At 35.6% G+C, this 27,179-nt stretch overlaps 2 protein-coding genes across 2 annotated transcripts in view; one reads left to right on the forward strand and one right to left on the reverse strand.

The window, feature by feature from the left end:
• The window catches only part of KLHL32 (kelch like family member 32), a 146,730-nt gene extending 135,117 nt beyond the window's left edge, over positions 1 to 11,613 (forward strand). The window contains exons 8-10 of the mRNA XM_090280560.1: positions 687 to 879; positions 2,554 to 2,648; positions 11,290 to 11,613. Coding sequence (XP_090136686.1) covers positions 687 to 879; positions 2,554 to 2,648; positions 11,290 to 11,451 — 450 coding nt within the window. The 3' untranslated portion in view covers positions 11,452 to 11,613. The remainder of the gene's footprint in view (positions 1 to 686; positions 880 to 2,553; positions 2,649 to 11,289) is intronic.
• Positions 11,614 to 19,981: 8,368 nt separating this feature from the next.
• Positions 19,982 to 27,179, reverse strand: part of MMS22L (MMS22 like, DNA repair protein) — a 122,574-nt gene continuing 115,376 nt past the window's right edge. The window contains exons 23-25 of the mRNA XM_090280561.1: positions 22,792 to 22,888; positions 21,280 to 21,447; positions 19,982 to 20,576 (exon numbers count right to left, since the gene is read on the reverse strand). Coding sequence (XP_090136687.1) covers positions 20,495 to 20,576; positions 21,280 to 21,447; positions 22,792 to 22,888 — 347 coding nt within the window. The 3' untranslated portion in view covers positions 19,982 to 20,494. The remainder of the gene's footprint in view (positions 20,577 to 21,279; positions 21,448 to 22,791; positions 22,889 to 27,179) is intronic.

The following is a 27,179-nucleotide window of genomic DNA, read 5'->3' on the forward strand; positions in this document are numbered from 1 at the left end:
CAGTGAAGGAGTTTGTTGCTCACTGATCTCAAGAGATTAATGTTAGAACAGCAAAGCCACGCTCACCCTAACTTAGGCAGGGACCTTGGGGAGCCAGTGATGATCACAATACTGTTTAAAAAGTGTATATTTACTGGACATTATGTATAAGGCATTGTTATAAATGCTTTATGTGCATTACTCATTTAATGGGCACAGCAGGCTTGTCAGGTGGGCATTATTATCCCCATCGTACAGATGAGGAAACAGGCAAAGAGAGGTTAAGGAAATTGCTCAAGGTTACACAGTTTATAAATTCAGGCATTCTAAATTCACAACCTGTTTCTTAATCATTACATCACCGTGGACAGTATACCTAGCCATGCACTTTCACTCTTAAGTAATTCACGTAAGTGCCCTCAATTTCTATGTTTTCATATACTCACCTTACAAATGCAAAATGCCCTATAAAATGCAATCCAAACAGGAAGAAATGCTTTATGTAAGTGGAAACACAGAGTGGGAATATGTGGGTGTTTCTGCACTTGTTCTCAGGCTAGAAACCCATACCTTTCAAAGCATATAAACAACATTTAAATAGAAGGTGATTGACAGACATTAGGGTCCCTGCTACTAAAGAGAGGCACAGCTGTTCTCTGCCCTGAACGTCTCCTGTTAACAGGATTCACCTGCAATTCCTTTTTCAGAATAAGTGGATAAGCCGTAGCCCCATGCTCCAGAGAAGGGTCTACCATTCCATGGCTGCTGTCCACCGGAAGCTTTATGTTCTTGGAGGCAATGACCTAGATTACAACAATGACCGGATCCTAGTGCGGCATATAGATTCTTACAACATAGACACCGACCAGTGGACGCGCTGTAATTTCAACCTGCTGACTGGCAAGTACCTTTGATTATGGAAATCAGGAAAAGCAGGGATTCAAGAAGCTGCCTCTAAATATTAAATGCCTGGTGCTAGAACAACTTGCTTATATTAACTAAAAAGGTGCACATTATTTATCTCACAAAATTTCACTTGATCAGGCGGCTGAGCATCTAGTTTCTCAGGGCCTGTTTGACCTTTGCGTGCTCTCATGCGGCTAAGAGAGCCACATCAAATTCATTATTGTCAGTATATTTACATAGGAACGTTGATACAAATAGTAGGAACCAGGTGCTGAAAGGGTTAATGACTCTTCATAGAAGCAATTTATTTTTTACTCCTCATTACTGTTAGTCCTCATTTCTTATGAGTTCAGGAGAATGGTCTTAATTACTTGTCACTGTTGAATATTGGTGTTTTGGCTGTGTCCTCCTAAAGACTAAGCCTTAGGACAGTTCTGTGCATAAGGGTTTGGTGGCATTTCTGGCCACACACTCCCACCCAGCCTTACCACAGGGCAACACTGGGGAGAGGCCACCCTCATCCCAAAAGGGAATGAGAGGGAAGTGATGCACAGCTTAACTCCAGTGACTTTTCTTTATGTAGTTGAAAACTGTTTTTCCTGTGTCAGCTTGCACTATTAACATTCACGAGTGACCAGCTGCCTTCCAGACCGCTCTAGTAATAGGAAAATCAAACAGAACGGTGGGCTGCACTAATGCCTGAAGATGCCTGAAGACAGTTTAACATGCTGAGTGGGCCCTGACCCACCACTGCTGCCAGGAAGGTACCACTGAGAGCATAACCAATGTGAGAGGTTCGGGTACTGAGCTGCTGGTTGTGCAAAAAATGATTTTTGAGGCCCACCTACAAGTATTTAGCTGTCCAAGTTGCTGTAGTGTTACCTGAGCCCCCCGTCCCTGGATCTGTGCTTCTGTCTGCTGTAGGATATGGCTTATTTATTACCCATGTCAATCCTGTGTCAGCCCATCAATAAAAAGAGACTGTCTCACTCTTTGATGGCCTCCAGGGAAGAATATGTGGTAGTGAGTTATTCTGTCTTCTTTTTTTAAATGGGGAAGGAACCTTTCATCATGTTGGCGCGTCAGTATCTAGGGAACATGCAGGCTAGTCCCCCAGCTCAGGAACTTTAATATCATCTCACAACTGTTGTATATGTAAAGAAAGGGAGGGTAGTAACTATCTTTTTTGCCATTTGTCTTCATTTGGGGCAAGCTAGGGGCATGGCTCCGTTTTATTCGTTTCTTGAGTTTGCAGCTGTTACTTTACAAATGTAAGCACTTGCCTTAAAAGGATTTGTAGCACTAGAGGTGTTTTGCATTTCTAAAATATACCTTGTTTCCACTGCTATAAATTTATGGCATATAACAATATAAAACTCTTAGTTCTAAGTGGCTTATTAGTATTGTAGTTCGTGCTGTATTTACTAACATGGCTAAGCAATAACTGTCACGGCCTGGTTCTGATCCAACATAGGTTCATTCTCTGAGAAGCAGTGCTTAATTCTTCCCTCTGAATTCTGGGAGGCAGTGATTAGTTGCTGCAAAAATCCTGTGGAGTATACAAGTCTGCCTCAGGGGACATTGTATCCCTCAGTGGCAAAAGGGTTAATTAAAACATGCAAGGAAATGGATTTATTTTTCCTTTTTATTCAATTCTCTTTACTTTAGGCCAAAATGAATCTGGAGTTGCTGTCCATAATGAGAGAATATATTTAGTTGGTGGATATTCGATTTGGACAAATGAGCCTCTGGCTTGTATCCAGGTGAGTAGCTAGCTGAAGTTCCTTTTGAAGTTTGTTCAAGTGGTTCAGTCAGTGAGGTTCCTTTCTGCAATGCTGCTACTGAAGGAAGAGATATTTTTACTTGTATAAAGAGCTCCCATTGTGCAGCTGGTTCAGCCACTAAACTTCGTTCTGCATCCCAAAAATGATACTTAAGCAAGAGCCCTATTAAAAATGGAGATGCTCTGGCCACTGTGGCTCAGTTGGTTGGGCATCGTCCTGCACACTGAAAGGTCACTGGTTTGATTCCTGGTCAGGGCACATGCCTGGGTTGCAGGCTTAGTCCCCAGGTGGGGCGCAAATGCCAGGCAGCTGACTGATGTTTCTCACATAGATGTCCCTCCCGCCACTTCCTCCCTCCCTTCCCCTCTCTCTAAAAATAAATAAAAAATTTTTAAAAAATGGAGATGAACTTTGAAATTCTAGTATTCTTTAGAAATAGTACTTTCACACCCCCAAAACTTTAACAAATTTTTCTATTCCATTTCCTAATTTTCTGTGTTGTGATTTGTTCACTTCCATAAATACCACCAACAAAGGTGTTCTTCCTTCCTGGTAGAGGCAAGCAGTGATGGGTCTGATGGGGACAACCTCTACCCCAAAGAATAGTCCTGGCACATCAGCTTAGGAGCAGCCCAAGCTGGGCCATTCAGAACAGCAGTAGCTTTTGTTGATATACATATTCAAGGTAGTATTATTTATTTTTTACACTTTGTATCAGTAGTTTTCTATTTTACATATTCTGATATCATATTGACATGTATTAGCTCTGACCTTCCTCCTAATCTCTATAAAAATATATTCTTATAACTATTTATATTATCTAATCTCATATTTGTGGGAAGATTTTTAACAACTGCTTCAATATCTTTAATAGTTGCAGGACTACTCAAGCTTTTAGTTTCTTTAATCACAGCTGAAAGTGTGTGTGTATAATGTACACACACACACACACACACACATGCATATGTGTATATATATATTTTAAGAAACTTTATCATTTGCCCAAGTTTTCAAAATCTCTTTTCTTGATTTGTCTTTCTAGAGGTTTTTCTGGGGACTTGAAGATACTTCTGTTATTGGTATAGATCAGGTAACTCTAAATCAGCAAGGGTAGCATAGGTATGGATGCAGTAGTTCTCCTTATCCAGAGTTTCGCTTTCTGAATGATAATGAAAACAATACATAAAAAAGGTTATGAGATATAGCTTAATAAGTTAGAAAATTAACCAAAAAATAAACTCAAAGTAGGAGAGAATAAAAATGAAAGATACTATTATAATACAATATAAAACTATCAAAGCCATGAATTAGTTCTTTGAAAAACATTATTCTTAAGGAAGTTTTTAGTTAATTAAAGGCTGCTTTGCACTAGAGCTTGGTTATATCATTTGAATAAAAACAAACAAGAAAACTTCACAAAGTTATCCAGACATGTACTTATTCATCAGTCTTCACTGCGTTTTGGATAAAGAATCATTCATTTTACAAATTCTATGTTTATTCTCTTGGCTGGCGCGCTGATCCTACAAAGCAAAGGTAAATCTGATAGAAGCTTTTGTGAGCCTCTACTGTTTATATATAAGTGTTCATATAAGTATACAGATTGTCACTTAAAGAGATGTTTGGAATGGAAGTCTTCATGGGTAATAGATTCATCATGTAGCACACCTTTCATTTTAGTTAGTGACCACTGGTTACAAGTTAAAAATTTCATTCTGAACCATGGTCACAAATCTCAAATACTTATGAGTGACTATGGAACTATTTTAGTTCACTGACAGTAATATATTGATGGTTTGAGAGACTAGCTACATGGTCAGAAGCAAGCTACTTCTTTACTACTTGCTGGAATAATATATATCCAACAGAGAAGCAAGATAATGGTAGATTGTAATAGTGTTTATGAGAAAATGTTGACTAGACTATAGGAATTCCTAAGTACAAATCAGCAGGTTGATAAAAGTACAGGAAAGTGATGGAGAAATGTCTACACCTAAAAAATATCAAAGTTTAAATGTTTTTAATTAGTTTTTATTAAATTTATAGGTATGACATTTGTTAATAGGATCATATAGATTCCAAGTGTAATTTCTATGATACATGATCTGTGTATTGCATGGTACACTCACCACCCAGTCAGACTATCTTCCGTCACCGTATATTTGACCCCCTTTAACCCCCCACCCCTTTCCCTCTGGTAACCACCGTACTGTTGTCTGAATCTGTTTGTTTTATATCCCACATGAGTGAAATAATATGGTTCTTAGCTTTTTCTGACTTATTTCACTTAGCATGATATTCTCAAGGTTGATCATGATTTTTCATAATTCATAAATCAGTATAATCCTTGGATTCTAAGAACATGCATGGATGACTAAGATTAATGAAGGTCGCACTTAAATAGTTCAGATTGGTCTGTTAACATCTAGAACTGTTTTTTTTTTTTCTTGCTATTGGAAATACGAGTCAAGGATCTAATTAATGCTTCAATTGTCATCTGTAGGATTCTGCCACATAGGGATGAAGAATGTCTGATGTTGAGAAAGCCTATTTTATTTCTGTCTAGTAGTTGAGTGTATGTAGACTTCTTGATCCATTACAGGGGCAACCCAAGCAAGAGAAAAGCTTGCTCTTAAATTAATACTTGTTTAAAGGTTGAGATTTGGACTTGTTAGTAATAAAGCCTCATGGTAAATATTAAAAATAGATTCCTGTGGCAAGTGAGGTGTCCTTGTTTATGCAGTGGGTGTGTAAGCAAACGCATGGCACAGAGGTGCTCGGGGGGAATGGGCAGCAGCTCAGAAGGGAGCAGCAGCCTCAGCATACAAGTGACTTGTCTGTTTCCAGATCACCTCCACTGCTCTTCATTTGTGATTACTTATTTTTGGCTAGAGGATATGTTGTCAGGCTGGTGCCTCCTTTTTCCAATGCCTTCTTTCTGCCAGTTTACAGGAGGGTGTTTTGGAGAAAAACTGCCAACAGTTCCTTTTCCCTCCTCACAGTTAAATAAATTACATATTTAACATAGGCAGTCTCTGTTGTCCCATGGAACCAGAAAACAAATGCTGTCTGGATGATAATCACAACTGTCATTTTGTCTTCCAAAAATGTATTCAGATGAGGGGGTATGATGAATGACACAAAATCCATGCTCTTTCTTGGGTTGCAACCTTGAGCTCTAGTACTGGCTTTACCACTTACTAGCTGTCTGACTTGGAGCGAGTCCCTGAATTTTCCCTTTATCCCAGTTTTCTTCTCTGTAAATTGGAGACAATACTTAACTTTATAGAGCTGAGGTAAATATTGAGAGATCTCTACTCTCTATATTTAATGAATACTAACCAAAATCCCATTGAGATCTTTCTCTTTCTCACAGGATGGGGGAATATTTCTCAAATTCTCTAGGAAACTAAACACGTAAGAATAACCAAGAAAAAGTTTTAATATATATATATATTTATCCTCACCTGAGGACATCTATTGATTTTAGAGAGTGACAGAGAGGGAGAGGAAGGGAGAGGGAGAGGGAGAAGGAGAGGGGAGAAAGGGAAAGGAAGAGGAGGAGAGAGAGAGAGAGAGAGACTGAGAGACTGAGATTGGTTACCTCCCATTCGTACTCCTACCAGGGGTCAAATGTGTGACCTTTTTTGTGTATGGGATTACGCTCCAGCCAAGTTGAGCCACTGGCCAGGGCCCAAGAAAAAAATTTAAACAAGTGAGGGAGACTTGCTTTATCCAGTCAAAATAACTGTAAGTGTAGTACTGCATGATGATACATAAGTCAATAAAAGGTAAAAAATAAAGTTTGTATGTAGCCTATAATAGAAATATTTGAAATAACGATTGACAGAGTCCATTGTTAAGTAAATGGACAAGATACCTGGCTGTCCATTTGTGGAAATAACAGCTACACGTTTAATCTCTTTTTTTAGGCTTTAGTGATTTCTTCCTGTATGAGCTTGGGTCCCCAAATCTCAAGGGCCCCTTTCATCTACAATAATGCACTATTACAGATAAAGGCTTAATTAGTACCTAGGTGATAGAAGAAGGCATGAGAGTGGCTGAGATCATTAAAGAAGAGTAACAACAGGTCTTTGTTGAAACATGGGGCACACCTACATTTAGGAAGCAGATGGAGGAAAAGGGACCAGAGCTGGAAAGCTATTAATAGGACAATGTCAGTGAGAAACATTTTTTTTTATTAAATTATGGAATCCAAGGCAGAAATGGTTTTACATAATTTTTATTTTAAAAAAGTTTTTAAGTATAGTTGGAATCAATATTCAGGTACACAATACGATTTCACATTTAAGTAAGTTATGACGTGATCACCATGATAAGTCTGGCAACCATCTGTCACTGTGTAGTTAATTATGTTATTGACATACTCCCTGTGCTGTACACTACATCCCTGTGGCTTATTTATTTTATAACTGGAAGTTTGTACCTCTTATTTACCCTCACCTTTTTCATCCATCTTTCCACCCCTTCCCTTCTGACAACAATTTTATTTTGTAGGCTCTGTTATTGTTTTGCTTTTTAAGATTCCACATATAAGTAAAATCATATGGTATTTCTCTTTTTTCCCTTAGCATAATACCTTCTAGATATATCCATATTGTTCTAGATTGCAAGATTTTATTCTTCTTTATGGCTGAGAAATACTCCATTTTGTATACTTGTATATATATTTCCATATACATCACATCTTTCCCCATTCATCTATCAGTGGGCAACTAGGTTGCTTCCATATCTTGACTATTTAAACTACGTTGTAATGAATATGGGGTGGGGGCTGAAAGTTCCTTTTTGATTTATGGTTTTTGTTTTCCTCAGATAAATATCAGAAGTGGGAATTACTGGGTGATATGGCAGTTAATTTTTTAATTTTTTGAAGAATTATCCACAGTGGCTACACCAATTTACAAGCTCACAATCAATGCATGAGGGTTCTTTCTCCACAACCTTGCCAACACTTAATGTTGACTTTTTGGTGATAGCCATTCTGACAATTGTAAGGTAGTATCTCATTGTGGTTTTGATTTGCTTTTCTCTGATGATTAATGAATGATACTGAGTATCTTTTCAAATACTGTTGACCATCTGTATGTCTTTTTTGGAGTAAGGTTTATTCAGATCCTCTGCCCATAATTAATTAATTTTTAAATGTTGGGCTGCAAGAATTCCTTCCATATTTTGGATCTATCATTTGTGAATATCTTCTCCCATTTAGTATGCTGAGTTTAATTTTATGGTTTTCTTCACTGTGCAGAAAATCTTAGCTTGGTGCAGTCCCATTTGTTTATTTTTTCTTTTATTCTCCTTGCTTGAGGAGACATACCCTGCAAACTACTACTGAAACTGATGTCAGTTTACTGCCTATGTCTTCTTCTAGAAGTTTTATGGATTTAGCTCTGACACTTAAGTCTTTAATCCATTTTGATTTTTGTATATGTTTTAAGTGGTCCAGTTTCCCCATCACCACTTATTATATATTCTTGCATTCTTTGTCATAAATTAGTTGTCTAAAATAGTGTGTTTATTTCTGGGATCTCTGTTCTGTTCCACTGAGCTGTTTCTGTTTATATACCAATACCATACTGTTTTGATTATTATAGTTTTGTAGTATAGTTTGAATTCAAGTTATGTGATACCTCCACCTTTGTTCTTCTGTCTCAAGATTGCTTTGGCAATTTGGGGTCTTTCGTGGGTCCATATAAATTTTAGTATTATTTTAGTTCTGAAAATGCCATGAGTATTTTGATAGGGACTACATTGAATCTGTAGGTAGTATGGAGATTTCAATGGTATTAATCATTCCAACCCATGAGCATGGAATATAATCCTTTATTTGGGTCTTCTATAGTTTCTTTCTTCAGTGTCTTGTAATTTTCAGAATACAGGTCTTTCAACTCCTTGGTTAAATTTATTCCCAGATATTTTATGTTTTTGGTGCAGTTGTAAATGGGATTGTTCTCTTAATTTCTTTTTCTGGTCATTTGTTATTAGTATATAGGAACTCAACAGATGTCTGTATATTAATTTTGTATCCTGCAACTTTACTGAATTCATGTTAGTTCTGATAGTTTCTTTGGGGGTGGGTGGGTAGTCTTTAGGGTTTACAATATATAGCATCATGTTGGGTGCAAATAGTGAGCTTTATTTCTTTTTTTTGCAACTTGGATTTTTTTTTTTTTTGGTCGGATTACTGTAGCTGGGACTGCCAATACTATGTTGAGTAAAAGTGGTAAGAATGGACATCACTGTCTTGTTCTTAATTGGAGGAAAACCTTTCATCTTTTCATATTTGCATATGATAATAACTGGTTTGTTATATATGGCCTTTATTATGTTACTTTCCCTCTTGTACCTACTTTGTTAAACATTATGATAAATGGATGTTGAACTTGTCAAATGCTTTTTTCTGTATCTATTCAGCTGATATTTTAATCCTTGAATTTGTTGATGTATCCTGTTGACTGATTCAGATACTGAATTATCCTTGTAGCTGTGGAATAAATCCCACTTGATCATGGTGTATAACTCTCTTAATGTATTGTTAAATCCAGCTTGCTAAAATTGAGAATTTTTGCATCTATGTTCATTGGGGATATTGGCCTCTAACTTGTTTTATAATGTCTGTCTGTTTTTGGTACCAGGATAACTGCTGGCTTGGAAGAATGGGTTTGGAAGCTTTCCTTCCTCTTCAATTTTTAGGCATGGCTTGAGATGGCTAGGTATTAATTCTTTAAATGTTTGGTAGAATTCACCTATGAAGCTGCCTGGCCCTGGACATTGTTGGGAGTTTATTTTTATTACTGCTTCAATTTTATTGCTATTATCAGTCTATTTAAATTTGTTTCCTTATAGTTCAGTCTTTTAAAGTTTTTATTTTTTTAAAAATTTATCCACTTCTTATAGACTGTCCAGTTTGTTGGTAGTTGTCATATTCTTTAATGATTCTTTAATGATTCTTTATACCTCTTTGGTGTCAGTTGTAACTTCTCTTTCATTTCTGATATTTGGGCTCCTTTTTATTGCTGAGTATAGTTAAAGGTTTGTCTATTTTGTTTATCTTTTCAAAGAATCAGTTTGTAGTTTTATTGATCTTTTATTAGTCCCTATTTCATTTAGTTCCATTTCTGATCTCTATATTTTCTTCCTTTTGTTTATTTTGAGTTTTGTTTTTTCTGTTTTAAGTGTAAAGTTAGACTGTTTATTTGGGATTTTTCTTGTTTCTTGAGGTATGCCTGAATAAGCAGGACCTTCCCTCTTAAAGCTGCTCTCGTTACATTACATACATTTTTGCAATTTTCATTTTCATTTGTCTGAAGGTAATTTTTGATTTCCTGTGTGATTTCCTCTAGATCCATTTGTTTAGTAGCGTGTTTAATCTCCACATGTTTGTGCTTTTTTTCCAATTTCCTTCTTATAGTTGATTTCTAGTTTCATACTGTTGTGATCAGAAAACATACTTTATATGATTCCAATCTTCTAGAATTTATTGAGGCTTGTTTTGTGTACTAACATGTACTCTGTAATGGAGAATGTCCCTTGTGCACTTGAGAAAATGTTTTATTTTTTTCTGCAGACTTCGGTTGAAATGTTCCATAAAAATCTAGCCTATTGTGACATTTAAGGCCATTGTTTTCTTATTGGGGTGTTTTTTTTGGGGGGGGGTCTAGAAGATCTCTCCATTGATATAAGTGGGAGATTAAAGTATTCTACTATTATTCTATTTCTGTCACTCTCTCCCTTTATGTCTATTAATATTTGCTTTTATATTCAGGTACCTCTATGTTGTGTTTGTAGATACTTAAAGTTGTTATATCTTTTTGGACTGACCCCTTTATCATTATGTAATGTTCTTCTTCATCTTAGTCTGTTTTGAGTGAAGTTAGAGGAATTTCAAATGGAGAGAGATTAAGGTGTCTGAGGGCTGGAAAGAGCTTAATGGGTTTGACAAATAGGCTATGACCAGTATTCCTAAAGAATATTCGTGCTTTGGAGATTACATCAGATTTTGTGAAATGACATCAGGCACAAACTAACAAAGAGACTCTCTTCATATAAGAAAAGAGATAGAACTCCTGCTTGAAGGGGAAATAACCGGGAAAAAATTTCGAGAATCAAACTGAACTGATTTTGAATTTGCTCCTAAGCTGTCCTGTATAATATTCTATTTGGTAGATACTGAACTAGATGTCACCAATTTTCAGAACAAAGCCTCAAGGTCATTGCTGTTTTCTTCATTTTACAACTGAGCATTTGTAAGCCAACATATGACAACACTTACTACCTAGTTTGGATAAGTGTATTTAACCAGTCTAAGGCAGTTTTATTAAAGGAGGATAATGCTACCTACTTCATTACTGTTCCAAAGATGTAATTATTGTAAATATATACCTATGTATATTATGCATGCACACAAGTGTCTGATGGTATAGACTGACAGAAACTTAATACATATTTCTGGTACTATAATGTGAGAAAATTAACAATGGCCAAGGTATGGTCATGTTGGCATAACTGAATTTAACTGCAGGCTTCCTTTTATGTGTACACAGCTTTATTTTAAGCAATCATCTTTGACATGAAGGCTTCTTCTCTTCCTTTGTAGGTATTGGATGTAAGTAGAGAAGGCAAAGAAGAAGTATTCTATGGGCCTACACTGCCTTTTGCTTCCAATGGAATAGCAGCATGCTTCCTTCCAGCTCCATATTTCACATGCCCTAATCTTCAAACTCTGCAAGTGCCTCATCACAGGATTGGCACCATCTGAAAAGCCAATGCTCAGTTAATAACCATGATGAACAGGAGGGAAAAAAAGCCTGGATACTGAGCATGAAAAGGCTCAGTGCTCAATGCTTCCTTGTTTTGTTTTATAGGTCTTATGTTCAGATAAACATTAGCAAAAAAAAAGAAAGAACAATTTTCTAAAATACATAACTGATAATTCCTGTCACTATTTGCAGTGTGTGACGTATAATACAATAGCGTTTGTATGACTTTTATTGTGGTGTAGCTTAGTGCCAACTTTTAATGGTCCATTACTGTTCTGTGGGTCTTCAGAGCATTTTTGTTACATTGTTCTCATCAGTGTTTTCTAGGACAACACATTAGTAAGTCAATTTATTTCCAAGTACTGTCATCATTGATCTTTAGAAAAACTTCAGCACTCAATCCCTTTTCTACTTAAACCTGAGGTTGCAAACATACAGCTCCATTCAGAAGAGACTCATCATTATGACATCATACTTTTAAAAATGTCGCATATTATTTACAGTAATACGGATAATAGAAGTACACTGGAACAGCAGGTGGAATATCCAGAGTTTTTACCTTCGTTATTACTGTGACCTTGGCCAGGGGCTTCACTTTACAGTGCTTCAATTTTCGCACTTTGTAAGGAGGCTAATTATTGATCCCATATTAATTCAGAAGAATGTTGTGAGGAATTTAACCTAAGAAAAAAATGTTACGCAAATTTTAAGGTACTTTACTGTCTTTAGAATCTAATAACTAAACAGGGAGATTATTTTTGAGGTTTAAAAACTACTAGATAGAACTTCGAACACATGCTATGGGATAAATAATTCTAAAAAGCATGTGTAAGATAATGCTAATTTGGAAAAAGGGACTTACCGTACCAAAGCCAAAGATTCCTAAATTTGTACAAATCCTTGCCTCAAATAATAACTCTCTTAAATCTCTCCTTTAAATATGTCGTAAAAAATGACATTTTATACTTGAAAAAATTAGTTGTACTAATTTTGGTACCATAAAGTGCTTTGACATAAATTTGAACCTAGACTCAGTAGTTCTAACAAAAGTTTTTCCCCTTTGTTAAAGGTTATGTCAATCTTGAGTCCTTGTGGGATTATTCCCCACTACCAATATATATTTTATTACTACCACTTTTAATATGCATAAGGATTATTTTTAGGCTAGCTTTTGGGATTTGCTTTGTCCATAACAAAAAATAAGACAACTCAATAATCAATTTGAACGTACAGCCAACAACTATAATGTAAGTTCTCTCCTTTTCCTAACCTTGTTGAGATCTAAGTCAACTTTATTAAAAGACTACTTTTTTTCTTGGCATAGTTTAATTATTTAGTAATCATTGATATATAGGAAATTCTAGTCCATGTAAACACTTTAAGTAATCAAGTGAAAACAAATTTTTATTCTAAATACAGAATTTACTAATTTTATATAAGATTCCTAAAATATTAACTTTTAAATATATACATATAACTTCTGGTTATCTGGATTAAAAGGTGGCAGAGGAGAGAGACCAGGAGTGAGGAAAAAAACTAAATAAAAAGAAAAAAGATTTAGGCAAAAAACCTTAAGGGTATTTATACAGTTCTGAAAATGACATTGGTAACTGCTATTGAGAAGAATGATAGAGAATCTCTTCAAAATGTGTAAATCATCTAAACTAAATTTTAAAAATGCCTTACCAAATCAGGAAAATGGACTTCAGCATTTCAGAAATCTTTTCAGCAAGGACCTATGCAACAAACATTTCAGATTCATTAATTCTTCTGCTTAACCAATTTTCCCTGTAGCAGTTTTGTTATAAAACCATTAAAATCTATTTGTAACCCTAGACCCTGTATGCAATGAATGAAAGGGAAATGGTCTAAAAATAAGCTTGCTTAATGGTAACTACCAAAAGCAGCCTGAGAGTACTCTTTTTTAATTCTAATTTTTAAAATTTTTAAAATATGCTTTATTGATTATGCTGTTAGTTGTCCCAATTTCTTTTCCCTTTGTTCCCCTCCACCCAGTGATGCCCCTCCCTCATTGTCTCCCCCAGTCCATGCCTATTGGTTGTGCATATAGTTCTTCTCAATATCTTCCTGTCTACTCCTCTCCCTCCTACTATGCTTCTTAATTCCTGTACCATCTCCCTCCGTTTCCCCCCTTCCCCCTCCCTGCTGACCTCCCCCCAAAATGTTCCCCATACCTATAATTCTTTTTCCACTCTCATTGCCTACTTAGTTTGCCTTTGTTTCGGTTCCCTAGCTTCTGTTGTTGGTTGTTGTGATAGTTTTCATTTTAATGTTCATAGTTTTGATCCTCTTTCTCCTGAACAAGTCCCTTTAACATTTCATACAACAGTGGTTAGGATCTGATGAACTCCTTCAGTTTTACTTTGTCCTGGAAGCACTTTCTTTGCCCTTCTATTCTGAATGACAGCTTCGCTGGATAGAGTAATTGTGGTTGTAGGTTTTGCTTTTCATTACTTTGAATATTTCTTGCCAGTCCCTTCTTGCCTGCAGTTTTTTTTGATAAATCAGCTGATAGTCTTATTGGGACCCCTTTGTATGTAATTCTCTTCTTCTCTCTTGCTGTTTTTAAGATTCTCTCTTTACCCCAAATTTTTGACATTTTGATTATAATGTGTCTTGGAATTCTCTCTGCTTCCTGGACCTGTAAGTCTATTTCCTTTCCCAAGTTAGGGAAGTTCTGCTTCATTATTTTTTCATGTAAGTTTTCAATTTCTAGTTCTTCACCTTCTGGCAACCCTATGATTCAGATATTAGCCTGCATATAGCTGTCCCATAGGTTCCTGAGCTTTTCCTCATTTTCCTCACTTTTCGTTTCCTCTTTCTGCACTGGTTGACTGTTTGTTCCTTCCCTATGTTCCGATTTGTTGATTTAATCCCTGTTTTTCTTTCTCTCACCACTAGTTTCGTATGTGTTTTTGTTCATTTCAGCAGGACTAGCCTTCATTCCTTCCCTGGCTTAAGATCTGCTGTTAGGTCTGTAAGCATTTTTATAACCAAAGCTCTGAACTGAGCCTCAGAAAGATTTCCTATCTGCTGCTTCGTTAGATTAGATATTTGCTGTCTGGTCAGCTGTGTCACCAGGATCTCTGTCACGATCTGTGCTATCCTGACAGTTTTGCGTTTACCTTTGCTTCCTGGGTGGAGCTGTCACACCCCCTATGCTATAGGGGGTGGAGTCCTGTGCAGTCATCACAACCGAGTGACCCTTCTCACCACGCTGTGGTGTTTTCTGTGGGGTGGGGGTCCAAGATGAATTCCTCCTGTTCACTCTCCGTTGAGAGACCGGGAGCCTCCTCGTCCGTTCCCACCCCCTCCAGGCCTCACAGTCCAAGGCAATGGGGATCTGCCTTCCCCAGCGTCGGAATCGCAAGCTGATGGGTCTGGTCTGCAGCCAGAGGTGCTCCCCAGGTGTTTCTCGCCTCCCCTTAAATGTGGGTGTCTGTGATAACCGTCCTGCCACCGACAGCACAGCTTGACCTCTCTGCCCTGTCTTCGCCCCTCCTACCCGTCCGGACGTGCACCACTTCTTTATAATTTCATACGTTGGACTTCCATTTGTTTTCTGGAACTTCTGGTTATTTCTGGTTTTGTGGTAGTTGTATTCCTTCTTAGTTGTGGAGGGAGATGGAGCGTGTCAGTCTAGGCCTCCATCTTGGCCGGAAGTCTCCCCGAGAGTACTCTTTGATTATTTCTGTGTAGACTTCTAACTATTCATTTAAAACAAATCATTACATATTATCAAACCTTTCCTTGATGAACACAGTATTCACTAATATTACAGAATTGAACTCAGAAGTTTTAAAAATTTACATAGTTTTCAGAAACATACTTTATAGTTATAGCCAAAAAACAGCATCCAAATTACATCTCTCCCCTAAAAAGAACTCATAGGTCACTTATAATTGTTTCCTTGAATTTCCCTTTACTTGTACTATTCAATAGTAATTCATCTTCTATTTTCAAAGTTAAAGTCCATATTGTATTTATATTTGTATTTAAATTATTAATTTGAATTTCCATTGGTAAACCATGTAACTTCCAACCATTTAAAGATTTCAGGATTTTACTTTAAAAAAGAAAAAGCAGTAGCTCATTGATAGCAGCAGAGTGTTCTAGTGTGTGAGGAAAAAGCAGCAAAGTCACGAATCTCTAAAATACTTTGTATGTAAAATGCAGTAAAATTCCTCATATCCTTAATAACAATGCTAGTTAGGTTATGGGTATTTTTCATATTTTTCCTCATATTTTCCTCACAGTTTAACCAGATATATCCCCTTCAGATACTGCAGTAGCTGAAAAACTAGTTTTACTATAGAGTATAAAAGCAATAGTAATAAGATAGAAATGATTTCTCCTGCTAACATGGCTCATTTTTATTTTGGTTTTCAAATGGTCAATCTGTCATAAAAAGGGAAGTTTAATCATCACAGATGCAGTGTAAGTTAAATACACATTTTTATTATATATCCTTATATGCACAAAATAACTTATAAATGTGTACAAAATAAGAATTTCCAGAATTTTTCTATAAGTACAATTCACATATGCAATAAATCAAATAACTATTAGCACATCAAAAATCTTGGATAAAGAGAAATTGGTCAATTTCAATCATATGGTACTGATTTTGATAACCTTACCAATAGTTTATCACAGAATTAAAACATAAGTGTCATCTTATTAAATATGTGAAAGAATGTGTTACTTTGTTAGCTTCCCAAACCAAGTGTTTTAGCTAACAAAGCACATTATTTATATTGGTATATTATAGGGGGAAACCCTGGGATTTCTTAGTAAAAAATTGTGGATTTATTCTTACATGTTTAAATTCAGTCACCTTCAAAGTACTCTCCATTTGATGCAAAACACCTATCAAGACTTTTTTCCCACTGCTCAGAATAGTTTTTGAACTTGTCGATTTTTGATGCTTTTAGTGCTGCTTCCATTTTATGTTTCACCTCTTCCACATCAGCAAAATGTTTCCCTTTGAGGACTTTTTCATAGGGGGAAACAAAAAAAAGTTGCCTGGGCAAGATTGAGTGAATAGGGAGGATAGAACACAAAGGCCATGCTGTTTTTTGGTCAAAAACTGCTAAATAGTGTGGTGTGGGCAGGTATGCTCATAAATGACCCTTCATGAAATGGGCAAATGCATTGAGTCTTCAAAAAAATAAATTCCCTGAAGCTGAACGCAGCCTCTCACAACACCACCAGCTGGTACACTAATACAGATGGGTTCCTAGAACACTCACCTAGCACAGGGAAGACTGTACTACAAGGGGCCCACCTTCCAGAAGATAATTCCGTTTTTTTCTGGGTCCCCCTCTTGTATACTTGACTGACAAGGCAATATTTTTAACTCTAGGAGGAATAGATAGGAGGTTAACTTTTGGAAAATGTAATTTTATGTAAAAAGTCTATCAATCTAAAAGCAGTGATTTAGTACTGATTAACAGCTTTTAGTGAGTTTTCTATGATATCTACCTTTCTATCTTTGAAACACAAGCGCTAAATTAATATGTATATTTAGGGAAGGTAGGTTTCATACAGGCTTTTCCCAACTGCAAATTTTTTTTTATTGCACATAATGTTAACAAAGGGAACATGAAAGTAAAAACTGCCAAAGTCTGTAAAATACATGATGGATGGATCCATGAATGATAATTCTTTAAGAACAAAGTGGATTTAAAATTTTGTGATAAAGCACGAGATACGATAATAGCAATGATGGGTAAAGACACACACATACACAGTCTAACAACCCACAACTAATTAGTTTTTAACACAGATGCCCAAGTAGAAAAAGTTACTCTTAAGAAGAAAAAATATGCTAGGCATAGGTAAGGATATAGAAGTTTTAAACTATGAAACTGTTCTAATGCAAATGAACTCAATACTAAATGTGTTTTTTGTACAGAAACAATTCTCCATGTTTTTTGTTTTTCTCCCTCATAGAAACCTAATTAAATGTTCAATTAAAATTTAAATCATAACCAAATCTGAATGTCCAATAAAGTCATTTCATCACCCTGTTGTACTTCAATCATCTCTCTTCCACTCCATCTGACAGTTTATAGAAATTATCGATATTTGACTGGCATACGCTCAGATATAAAATGAACGCAGCATTCTGACAGTCTAAGACAGTCCAATCTCCTACTTGAGGTTAGTCTGGACAGAAAAGGCAGTCAGGTGGCAGGTCTCCTGACTGAGGATCTGACTGTCAGCTTATTAACAAGAAGTAATCCGAAGTAATTCAAAGGCCCTGAGCAGAAAAATAACAAGAGAAAAGTAGTATTTTAGGAACAAATGTCAGAGCTGTGAAAAGGATTAATTGAAGAAAAGGAGACCAGACATAAGAGAGTACAGTGCTCAACAGAAAAAAGTTTAGATGCATGAGACGGCAAAAACTAGCAAGAGCCTATACTGCTGATTAACTGAAAGTGAGGAACATTGATTGGAGAATCCAAGAAGACTCTGAAGTTTCACAGCTAAGTTACTTGGGGAAAGTGTAATCCCTTGGCAGAAAATAAATACAGGCAGGAGGCAGACTAGAATAGAAGGTGCTGACAAGGGCTGCCTGGCATGTTGCCTTGACATTTCAGGAGGATCAGATTGGGTTCAGAGAGACATTAGAGACATTAGTCCTAGATGTAGGTCTGAGAGAACATTATGAGCTGGTGTTATCCACTGACTACCAGAAGAAGGATGAGACAGAGTAAGTGAAGGACCAGATCTTAATGGTGGGGACAAGGAAGAAGAATGTGAAGGTGCTCTCCAGGTACAGTATATGTAGGAAGGAGCATATCAGTAAGGAAGGGATGAGAAGATAAAGGAAAGTGCAAATGCCATGGAGAGGCCAAAGAACCTGAGAAATGAGAACACACTCTCCGATTTCACCCAAAGAGTGACTTACAAAACACAAAAGGTAGAAGCAGCAGCCTGAGAGAGAATGACATCTAGGAAGAAAGGGAGAGTAAGGAAGCAGATATAAGGTACTCAAGTTTGGGAATGGAAAAAGACAAGACTAGTAATAAGTGAAGGGCCACTGAAGATTTTCAGGAAAAGGAACTGAGTCATAAATTCTTTCTTCAGGTAAAAAAAAAAGCTGCTTTAAAATTTTCCTTACAAATAAAAAAACTTCATATCCCTGTATTGTTACAGATTTTTTGTTGCAACTTTTTTTAAGTACAAACTTTATTCTTAGCACATACAGTTATACATCCTAATGCATGATTCAGCAGTTGCGTTTTTTTATCCCTTAAAGTTTTATATACTATGGAGCAAGATTCTGATATCTTTACCAATCTCCCTCAGAAAAAAGAAAATGCACAGTAATCCCTTTGAGAGAATCACCTTAAATAGATAAAATAGTTTAATCAGTCACTATCATAATGACAAGAAATTCATTGGTATAAAGTCTACTAAGTAACTGTAAAGAGACTTTTATTTCACTGGTGGGGGGAATAGGCCATTTGTATGTCATGAAAACAACAGATACTTCTTTAGATTTCAGATTACAAATAGGAGAGGTCTACTATCTATATTTTGCTGATTGCAATACATTTCATTTTTAAAGATACTTTTTGGGCCAGAAAGGGGTTGAAATGTTTTCTTGAAGGAAGAGAACCATGATCAAGACCAGAGCCCCAAGAAGAAAGCAATAAATTATTTGAAAGATAGCAAACATGATGCGTAAGGAAACATTGAAAAAGAAATGTGGGATCATTCATCTAGGACATATTAGAGAAAGAGGAACAAAATTGAGAGGTGTTTTTTACCTTTGTGCATGAATGATACAATAATGATGACCGTACATATCTAAACAATATAGGTCACCAAGTATTTTCACACACATTATTCTACTGATTCTTATCAGTACACTGTAAAATAGAAAAAAAATTATTTTTTTCTCCATGAAGACACTGAGGTTCAGCAAGGTTAAATAACTTGCTCAAGGTTAGAAAGCAAAACTAGGTTTCAGACCCAGGTGGGTTCCAAACACTGGAACTAGAGCTCTCTTTACTAAATAATGCTTGCCACAAAAGGAGTCAAGAGCCCAACTGGTAAACTAGAATACATCTAGATGAGATTGTTAAAAGAGTTGAGACAATAGCTGCTTAAAGAAACTAAACTGGTTCTCTGTAAACCTATACAATGCAAAGTTATAAGTCACTAATTAATTAAACAGCAAGGAGATATATCAGCTGATTTCTCAGACTTCTGTTATTGTAATATTAAGATTTTCCAGAATATTATTATTTATCCCCTTCTTATAGACTCTTGTTTGTCCTCCTGGTATGTCTGTCAATGACAACTCCAAAAGAAAGAATGAATAGAGACAAACATCCGGCAACTGTTGGAACCTAAATAAACACTGTTGGCTTAAATGTAAAAAGAAAATATATATATATATATATATATATATATATATATATAAGTATATTTATATATATATGGCCTGTATAATCATTTAGGCAGATCCAGTCTCAGTTCTCAGAGAGGTAAGCAGTCTTGATAAAGATTTTATTTATTAACTCGCCCCACACATAATTAAAAAAAAAAAAAAACTATAATAAAAGTCCTATCTCCTGACCCCCTCCCCCTTTCAAAAACACTTAAGAAGGTATCTTAATAAAACATAACTTGTAAAAAACATAACAAACACAAACAAATCACAAGACACAAGTCACATTACAGTAAAAAGTCTACGGATCAACAAGTACAAATTTGCTTAGTAAATTGTACACAGATAACACTCCCAGTTAGAAAAAGTTTCTTTCATTTAGTTAAACTAAAAATCTCTTCAAATAGAATGTGGTTTTACCAGTTCCAAAGATCCTATAACATTGTTAAATAACCATTATTTACTTATATACTTAGTATATTTATAGGTATGTAAGGAAAAAATCCTAGAAAATAATTTTAGAAGAACAGTATACAATTAATTAAAAGGAGTCAGAATGATGTGAGTAGATTTAGATAGTTATAATTAATAGAAAAGATGAATCACAAAACATATTAGGTGTTATCATTTTCCAGTCTTTGCATCTCATCTTGTCCCACTTGTCCTAGGTGAGATAAAAGTTTTCCATAGGTTTTCCTGTTTAAGAAAAAAAAAAAAAAGGCCGATATATTTATTACCTTTTGCATTATTTTTCATTTAAGTATTTACAAATTGAACTTGCTTGAATATCTGTTTGTACACTCACACAATGTGATTAAATCACTTTGATTCTTTAACGAACTGTGGGAGATATGAATTCTAGTTTGAGTGCTGACCCCTTTTAAAACAGTATCTTTAGGAACGATAGGCTTATCTCCACAATGTTGCATTACCCTGAATAGTTCAAGCACTATCCTCAGTTGGGTTGTAAAACTATTTAAAAAAAATAAAACACCTTATTTATCTTTTACCAAAAACATTATATCTAATTGGGCCACTCAGCCTATTAACTGGATACATATGATAATAGTTCATTTAGTAAATCAAGTATCCTTCAAAGGACTGATTTGCCACCATAAATTTTATACAAAAACACGATACGTGAGGCTCTCAAGTCCAGTCCCCAAAGAGAACCACAATGTGTCTTGTGCAATAGCAGCACTGCTGAAACAGAGAACTTTCTAAGGTGGTCACTTTGAAAAGAACCACGTGTGAACGATACGTCAATCACAGTACTATATGATTTTCAACTCAACGCACACCAAATTTTGGGGAATGGAAAAAAAAAGAGTCATTTGTAGAAAATGAATCTAGATTTTTAATTTCGCCCAAAAGAACGTAATCAAATTATCAAGCATACCTTTGGGCGATATTTCTGCCGAGGCCCCACTTCTGCTCTGAATCTTTGAGAGACTGAGTGAGGGCAGGAATCAAGCGAATGACAACCCGCTGGTCCAAAGCTGCTACTGTTTCTAAAATGCTGTACGTCTGATGGTCATATCTCATACCGTAATCCTGGATGAAATCCCTGAAAGTAAATCAAGTTACGTGGCATTACTTCTGGGGCAGTTCCTTGGGCTGGTATCTATGCGGCAACCAGCTATAATGCGAACGTAAAAAAAGTCATTTTAGGTAAGATTACCTTAAGAATCTAGAATTAAGGATGATAAGACTATAGCACTTAAAAATGAAGGATAGAATGGCTTATTTCAGTGTAGGCTATGAAGAAAATGATGGCATGGAAAGGAAGAGGGGAGAGTTGGAACCCCAGGAAAGTGAATAAGAGAAAATAAATCTAAGTCCCGGGACTTGTTTCTATAGCCTGTATGTTGAATTCTGGACAGTAAGGATGTGGAAAAAGACTAAGAAAAAACCGATTTTGGCTTCCTAGATATTTTTTTAGTACTTCGTATATCTAGATGAATGAAATAATAACTTTATGAGAAAAGCAAGTTATTAATAACTTTTATATTTGGAACTGATCAAGAGGCTTCAGACCCATAAGAGGCCTTTATAAATAAGAATTACATATTTTAACAGTAAAATTTCCCTTTTTACCCAACAAAATAAAAGCCACTTTAATAAACTGTACATAACAAACATGCATCATTTATTCATATAAAATCCTTTCTCCCCTCTTAAGCTTCTACAGTTTTCACCAATCGCATTTATTTCAAGTGCTCACAATTTAAATAAACTGTAAACATTTGCATGTGCCAATCATGTGATGAGAACAAAAACTGAGGAATCAAAGATCCAACACAGAAGAAGAAAATGACCCCAAATTACCCAGTTTGGGTAGGGATAGGGTAAAGATATGTAAACTGGTAGAAACTACAAGCAGGAAATACTTTAAAATACTACCCTGACAGAAAGCCCAAGAGCAGCAAGGAAGGAATAGAAAAAGTTCCTTAAGTTGCACTGTTATTCTTGTGAACAAACAACAGATCTACTCCTACACAGTCCATGCTTCACAAATGAAATACGGTGCTGCTTTGTGGGTCAACAGTATCTCAAACAAGTAACAGACCCGTAATGTGCACTTGCACTGCATCCCGAGTAAGTGTTTAGCGGCTTGGAAGGCCTGTGATCCTGTCATCCTGACCCACGCTTCCCACCTCTTACACGTGCAAGCATCTTCCTTACTAAATACACAGGTAATTTTAAGTCAGCTCACTTATCCTTCTCCCTGTGTTATTTTTTAAATAAAACAACACAATGTAACACAACCACTGTCAAATATACAATAATTGAAATACTATAAACAAGTAGTAACACATTATGTTTTGGTTAATTAGTTATTAAAAAAAAAAAGTTGGCTGTCAAATGGCTGGCAATAGTCTCCTTGCCAATTGGTGTAGTTTCCAGTTACCTAAACACTGAAGTCAGCTGGGCAGCAGGTTCTCCTTCTGACCCCACTTGGCAGGCTTGTACCATATACTGCAAGTTCTCTGTGGCTAGCCTTCTAACTAGAAGGAAAAATTATAGCATTATACAGTGTCTGAATTGACCCTCTGGATTCTCATTTTTATAAACACTCTTGACTTAGAAAAATACGTTGTTTTCTTAAAAGTATATATATGCTTTCCTGTTATTTCTTGAAATGAGATAGTTCTAAGTTTTTGTTTTCTTCCAATGTGTAACTCCCAATATCTCCCTCTCATTTTGAGAAAACATAAAAAGCTGCAGAGTCTACTTTTTACAACCTTACACCTGAAAAAATACATGTGAAGGTATGTCTTTCTCTTAGAAACGAGCCCATATTCAAACACCACTATGCCGCCCCAACCCGGCAGGCGCTGCCACATGCTCACAAAGGACAGCCTGTAATGATTCAGCTTGCAGACAAGCAGATTAATTTTTAAAAACTCGTAAGCATATTCCTCCCACTAACAAACATATACATAGCAAATTAGGCTCTGAGAACTTATCTTCCTTAAAATTAGTCTAAGATATATATATATATATATATATATATATATATATATACACACACACACACACACACACACATATATATATATAAATCAATCATTTTTGATGCTATCTTCTTATCAAACAGCAGCAAAGTAACAAAAAGAACATTTGTATTCTTTAACTATTTAACCAAATCCTTTAAATCTGTACACTTGCACATAAATTTAAAAAATAAAAGTAAAAAAAACAGTGCAGAAAATGCAACATGTTCCAAATGCTACTAAATCGTTATGTTGTTTTAGGCCCATTAAATTTAAGTAGCTGGGGGGAAAAGTGCTTTGTTTAAGAATAAAAAAATTTTTTCAGAAAGTGCAATGCATTATAGAGGGAGCACATGAATTTAAATATTTAGTAACAACGTTTTCAATGGCATGAGAGGGTGGATAAAGAAGATACAGCATACTTGTCTATTGAGAAAATAACTTCTCATATTAGATACAATTCTAGAACCAATATCACTGTTTTCTTAAAAAATATTTTATTTAAATATTTTTGGTGAGAGGGAAGGGGCGGGGGAATGACGGGGCAAAAGAAACATCAATGTGCCAATGTATAAGAGAAACATTGATCAGCTACCTCTCGCAAGGCCTCCAACTAGGGGGCCTGGCCCACAACCCGGGCATGCACCCTGACTGGGAATTGAACCAGCGACCTTTTGGTTTGCGGGATGATGCTCAACCCACCAAACCACATCAGTCAGGGTTCACTGGTTCTTTTTAAAAGATGTTTTCTTGAAAAATTCCAAAAGATCTTCTGTGAAAAAAGTACCAGAACATGAAATAGTTTTTACAGCATATTACTAATAAGCTTTGTTTTAAAAATAACAGCTTTATTTAGGTATAATTCATATATCATAAAACCAACCTTTGAAAAGTATATAATTAATTATTTTTTTATTTATTAAAATTATTTATTTATTGATTCTAGAGAGGAAGGGAGAGAGAGAAATATCGATTTCTTGTTCCACTTATTTATGCATTCACTGGTTGATTCTTGTATGTGCCCTGACCAGGATCAAACCCACAACCTTAGCATACTGGGATGACACTCTAACCAACTAAGCTACCTGGCCAGGGCAATTAATTGGTTTTTAGTATATTCACACAGTTATGAACCCATTACAACTACTTAATTCAGAACAATTTTATTACCTCCTCCAAAACCTTACACCTGCTAAGCAGTCATTTCCTTCTTTTTCTCCCCTAGCCCAGAGAAATCACTAATCTACTTTCTGCCCCTATGGATTTATCTCTTCTGGAAATTTTATAAAATAGAACCATACAATCTGTGGTCTTTTGTGACTCTCTCCTTTTTCACTTAGCATACTGTTTAAGGCTCATCCACATTGTAAAATGTATCAGTATGCACCTCCTTTCTTTTGACAGCCAAATAATATTTCATAGTATGGATATACCCCGTATTGTTTATCCATTCATTAGTTGATGGACATTTGAGTTGTTTCCATTTTAGCTATTAAGAATAATGCTGCTATGAATATTAGTGCATAGGGTTTTATCCAAACATTTTGCCATCTTTGTTTATTTCTTAATTGCATAGAGCTTTAAAAAAGAGAAAGAGGTAATCTTTTTTTTTTCTAGATTTTTTTACAAGAGGTTTATTGCCATATATTTCTCACGCTATACAATCCACATGTACGATTCAATGGTTTTTAGTATATTCACAAAGTTATGCAACCATTATCACAGTCAATTTTAGAATATTTTCTTTACCTTGGAAAGAAACCCTGCACCCTTTATCTATCATTCCCTATCCTCTGATACCCTCTAGCAAACCAGTAATCTACTTTCTGTCTCTATAGATTTAACTACTCTGTATATTTCATATAAACGAAATAATAATATGTAGTCTTTTTAAATTGGCTTCTCTCACTTAAAATATTGTTTTCAAGGTTAATCCATGTTGTGGCATGTACCAGTACTTCACTCCTTTTTACAGCCAAATAATCCATTGTATGAATATACTACAGTTTAAAAATCTATCCGTCAGGTGATGGACAATCTACCTTTAGGCTATAAGGAACACTGCTGTATACATTAATGTACAAATTTCTGTGTGAACATATATTTTTATTAATTTTGGGTATAAACCTAAAAGTGGCATTAATAGGTCACATGATAACTCTATATTTAACCATTTGAGAAACTACTGTACTGTTTTCCCAAGTGGCTACACCATTTCACATTTCCAACAGCAGTAAATAAAGACTCTAATTTCTCTACTTTCAAACCTTGTTTTTATTTGACTTTTTCGTTATATTTAAGCTAGTGAATATAAAATGGTATCTTACTGTGTTTTTGATTAGCATTTCCCTGGTGAATAATGATGCTGAGCACCTTTTCAGGTGCTCATTAGCCATTTGTTTATATTCTTTGGAGAAATGCCTATTCAAATCCTTTGCCTATTTTTAATTGCTGTTTCTCTTTTTATTATTGAGTTATAACAGTCCTTTACATATTGTAAAAATAAGTTCCTTATGTAAGTGATTTTCAAATATTTTCTCTCATTCTGCGAGCTGTCTTTTCACATTCCTGATACTGTCCTTTGAAGCACAAAAGTTTTTCATTTTAATTAAGTCCAATTTACCTCTTTTGTGGCTCATGCTTTTAGCATCACATCTAAAAATCTATTGCCAAATCCAAGATCATGGAGGCTTACTCCAATGCTTTCTTCTAAGTTTTACGGTTTTACCTCTGACATTTAGGTCTATGATCCACTTTGAGTTAATAATCATATATGGTATGAAGTAAAGGTCCAAGTCCATTCTTTTGCCTGTGGCTGACCACCTGATCTAGCACAATTTGTTGCCAAAGACTATTTTCCCCTTACTAAATCATCTTGGCACCTTTATCCAAAACAAAACAAAAACCAGACACATGGGTTTATTTCTGGACTCTCAATTCTACTCCATTGATCTATCTTTATGCCTGTACAACACTGTCATTATTACAGTTGATTTGTACTGTTTTGAAATGGCAAAGTCAGAGTCTTCCAACTTTCTTCTTTTTCAAAATTGTTTTGGCTAGTCTGGGCCCTCTGCAATTACATATTTTATAGACTCAGCCTGTCGGTTTGTACAAAGAAGTCTCCTGCACTGAATTTGCAGATCAATTTGGGGAAATAATCTGAACAGAAAAACAACTCTTCCTAGATGCATCAAAGAAATTAGGTCATAGGGCAAACTGCTGCCCCCAAAACTGAACAAAGAATAATTAGTCAAATTTGGTTTAAAAATTTCTACCAGGAAGAGCTCCACAGCAGGTTTCTTGTCCTGGTAAGCTGTGGTTCTCTTTATTCACCTCTCTCTTCAGTTTTAATTGACCTAAGAGCTTTTTGTTCGAAATAGTAATCACAACAAGTACCTGGTGATCATACCTTATGGAAATGTGCAATGAATGACAGCAATGTTATAAAGGACAGGAGAAAGGGATTGGGAATACTATGCTAAGGAGTACTTGTACTACCATGAAGGAATAGTGTCATTTAAAAGTGGATTTGGATTAGTTTATACTACAAATTCTGAGGAAACCATTAAAAAAAATTTTTTTAAAGGAGTATATATTTGATGTGTTAAGAGAACAATGCAATCATATAAAGTGCTCAATTAAAACCATCAGAGAAGGCAGAAAAATAGTAGACTATTAAAAAGAATAAGAGCAATGTGTAGTACATATATGGTAGGTATCAACCAAACTATATCAACAATCACTTTAAAAGTGAATGCTCTAAATTAAATGACAGAGACTGACAACAGATATAAAAATA

The sequence above is a fragment of the Furipterus horrens genome, unplaced genomic scaffold (assembly GCF_987537825.1).
Source record: "Furipterus horrens unplaced genomic scaffold, mFurHor1.1.pri manual_scaffold_6, whole genome shotgun sequence".
In the NCBI taxonomy this organism is placed as follows: domain Eukaryota; kingdom Metazoa; phylum Chordata; class Mammalia; order Chiroptera; family Furipteridae; genus Furipterus; species Furipterus horrens.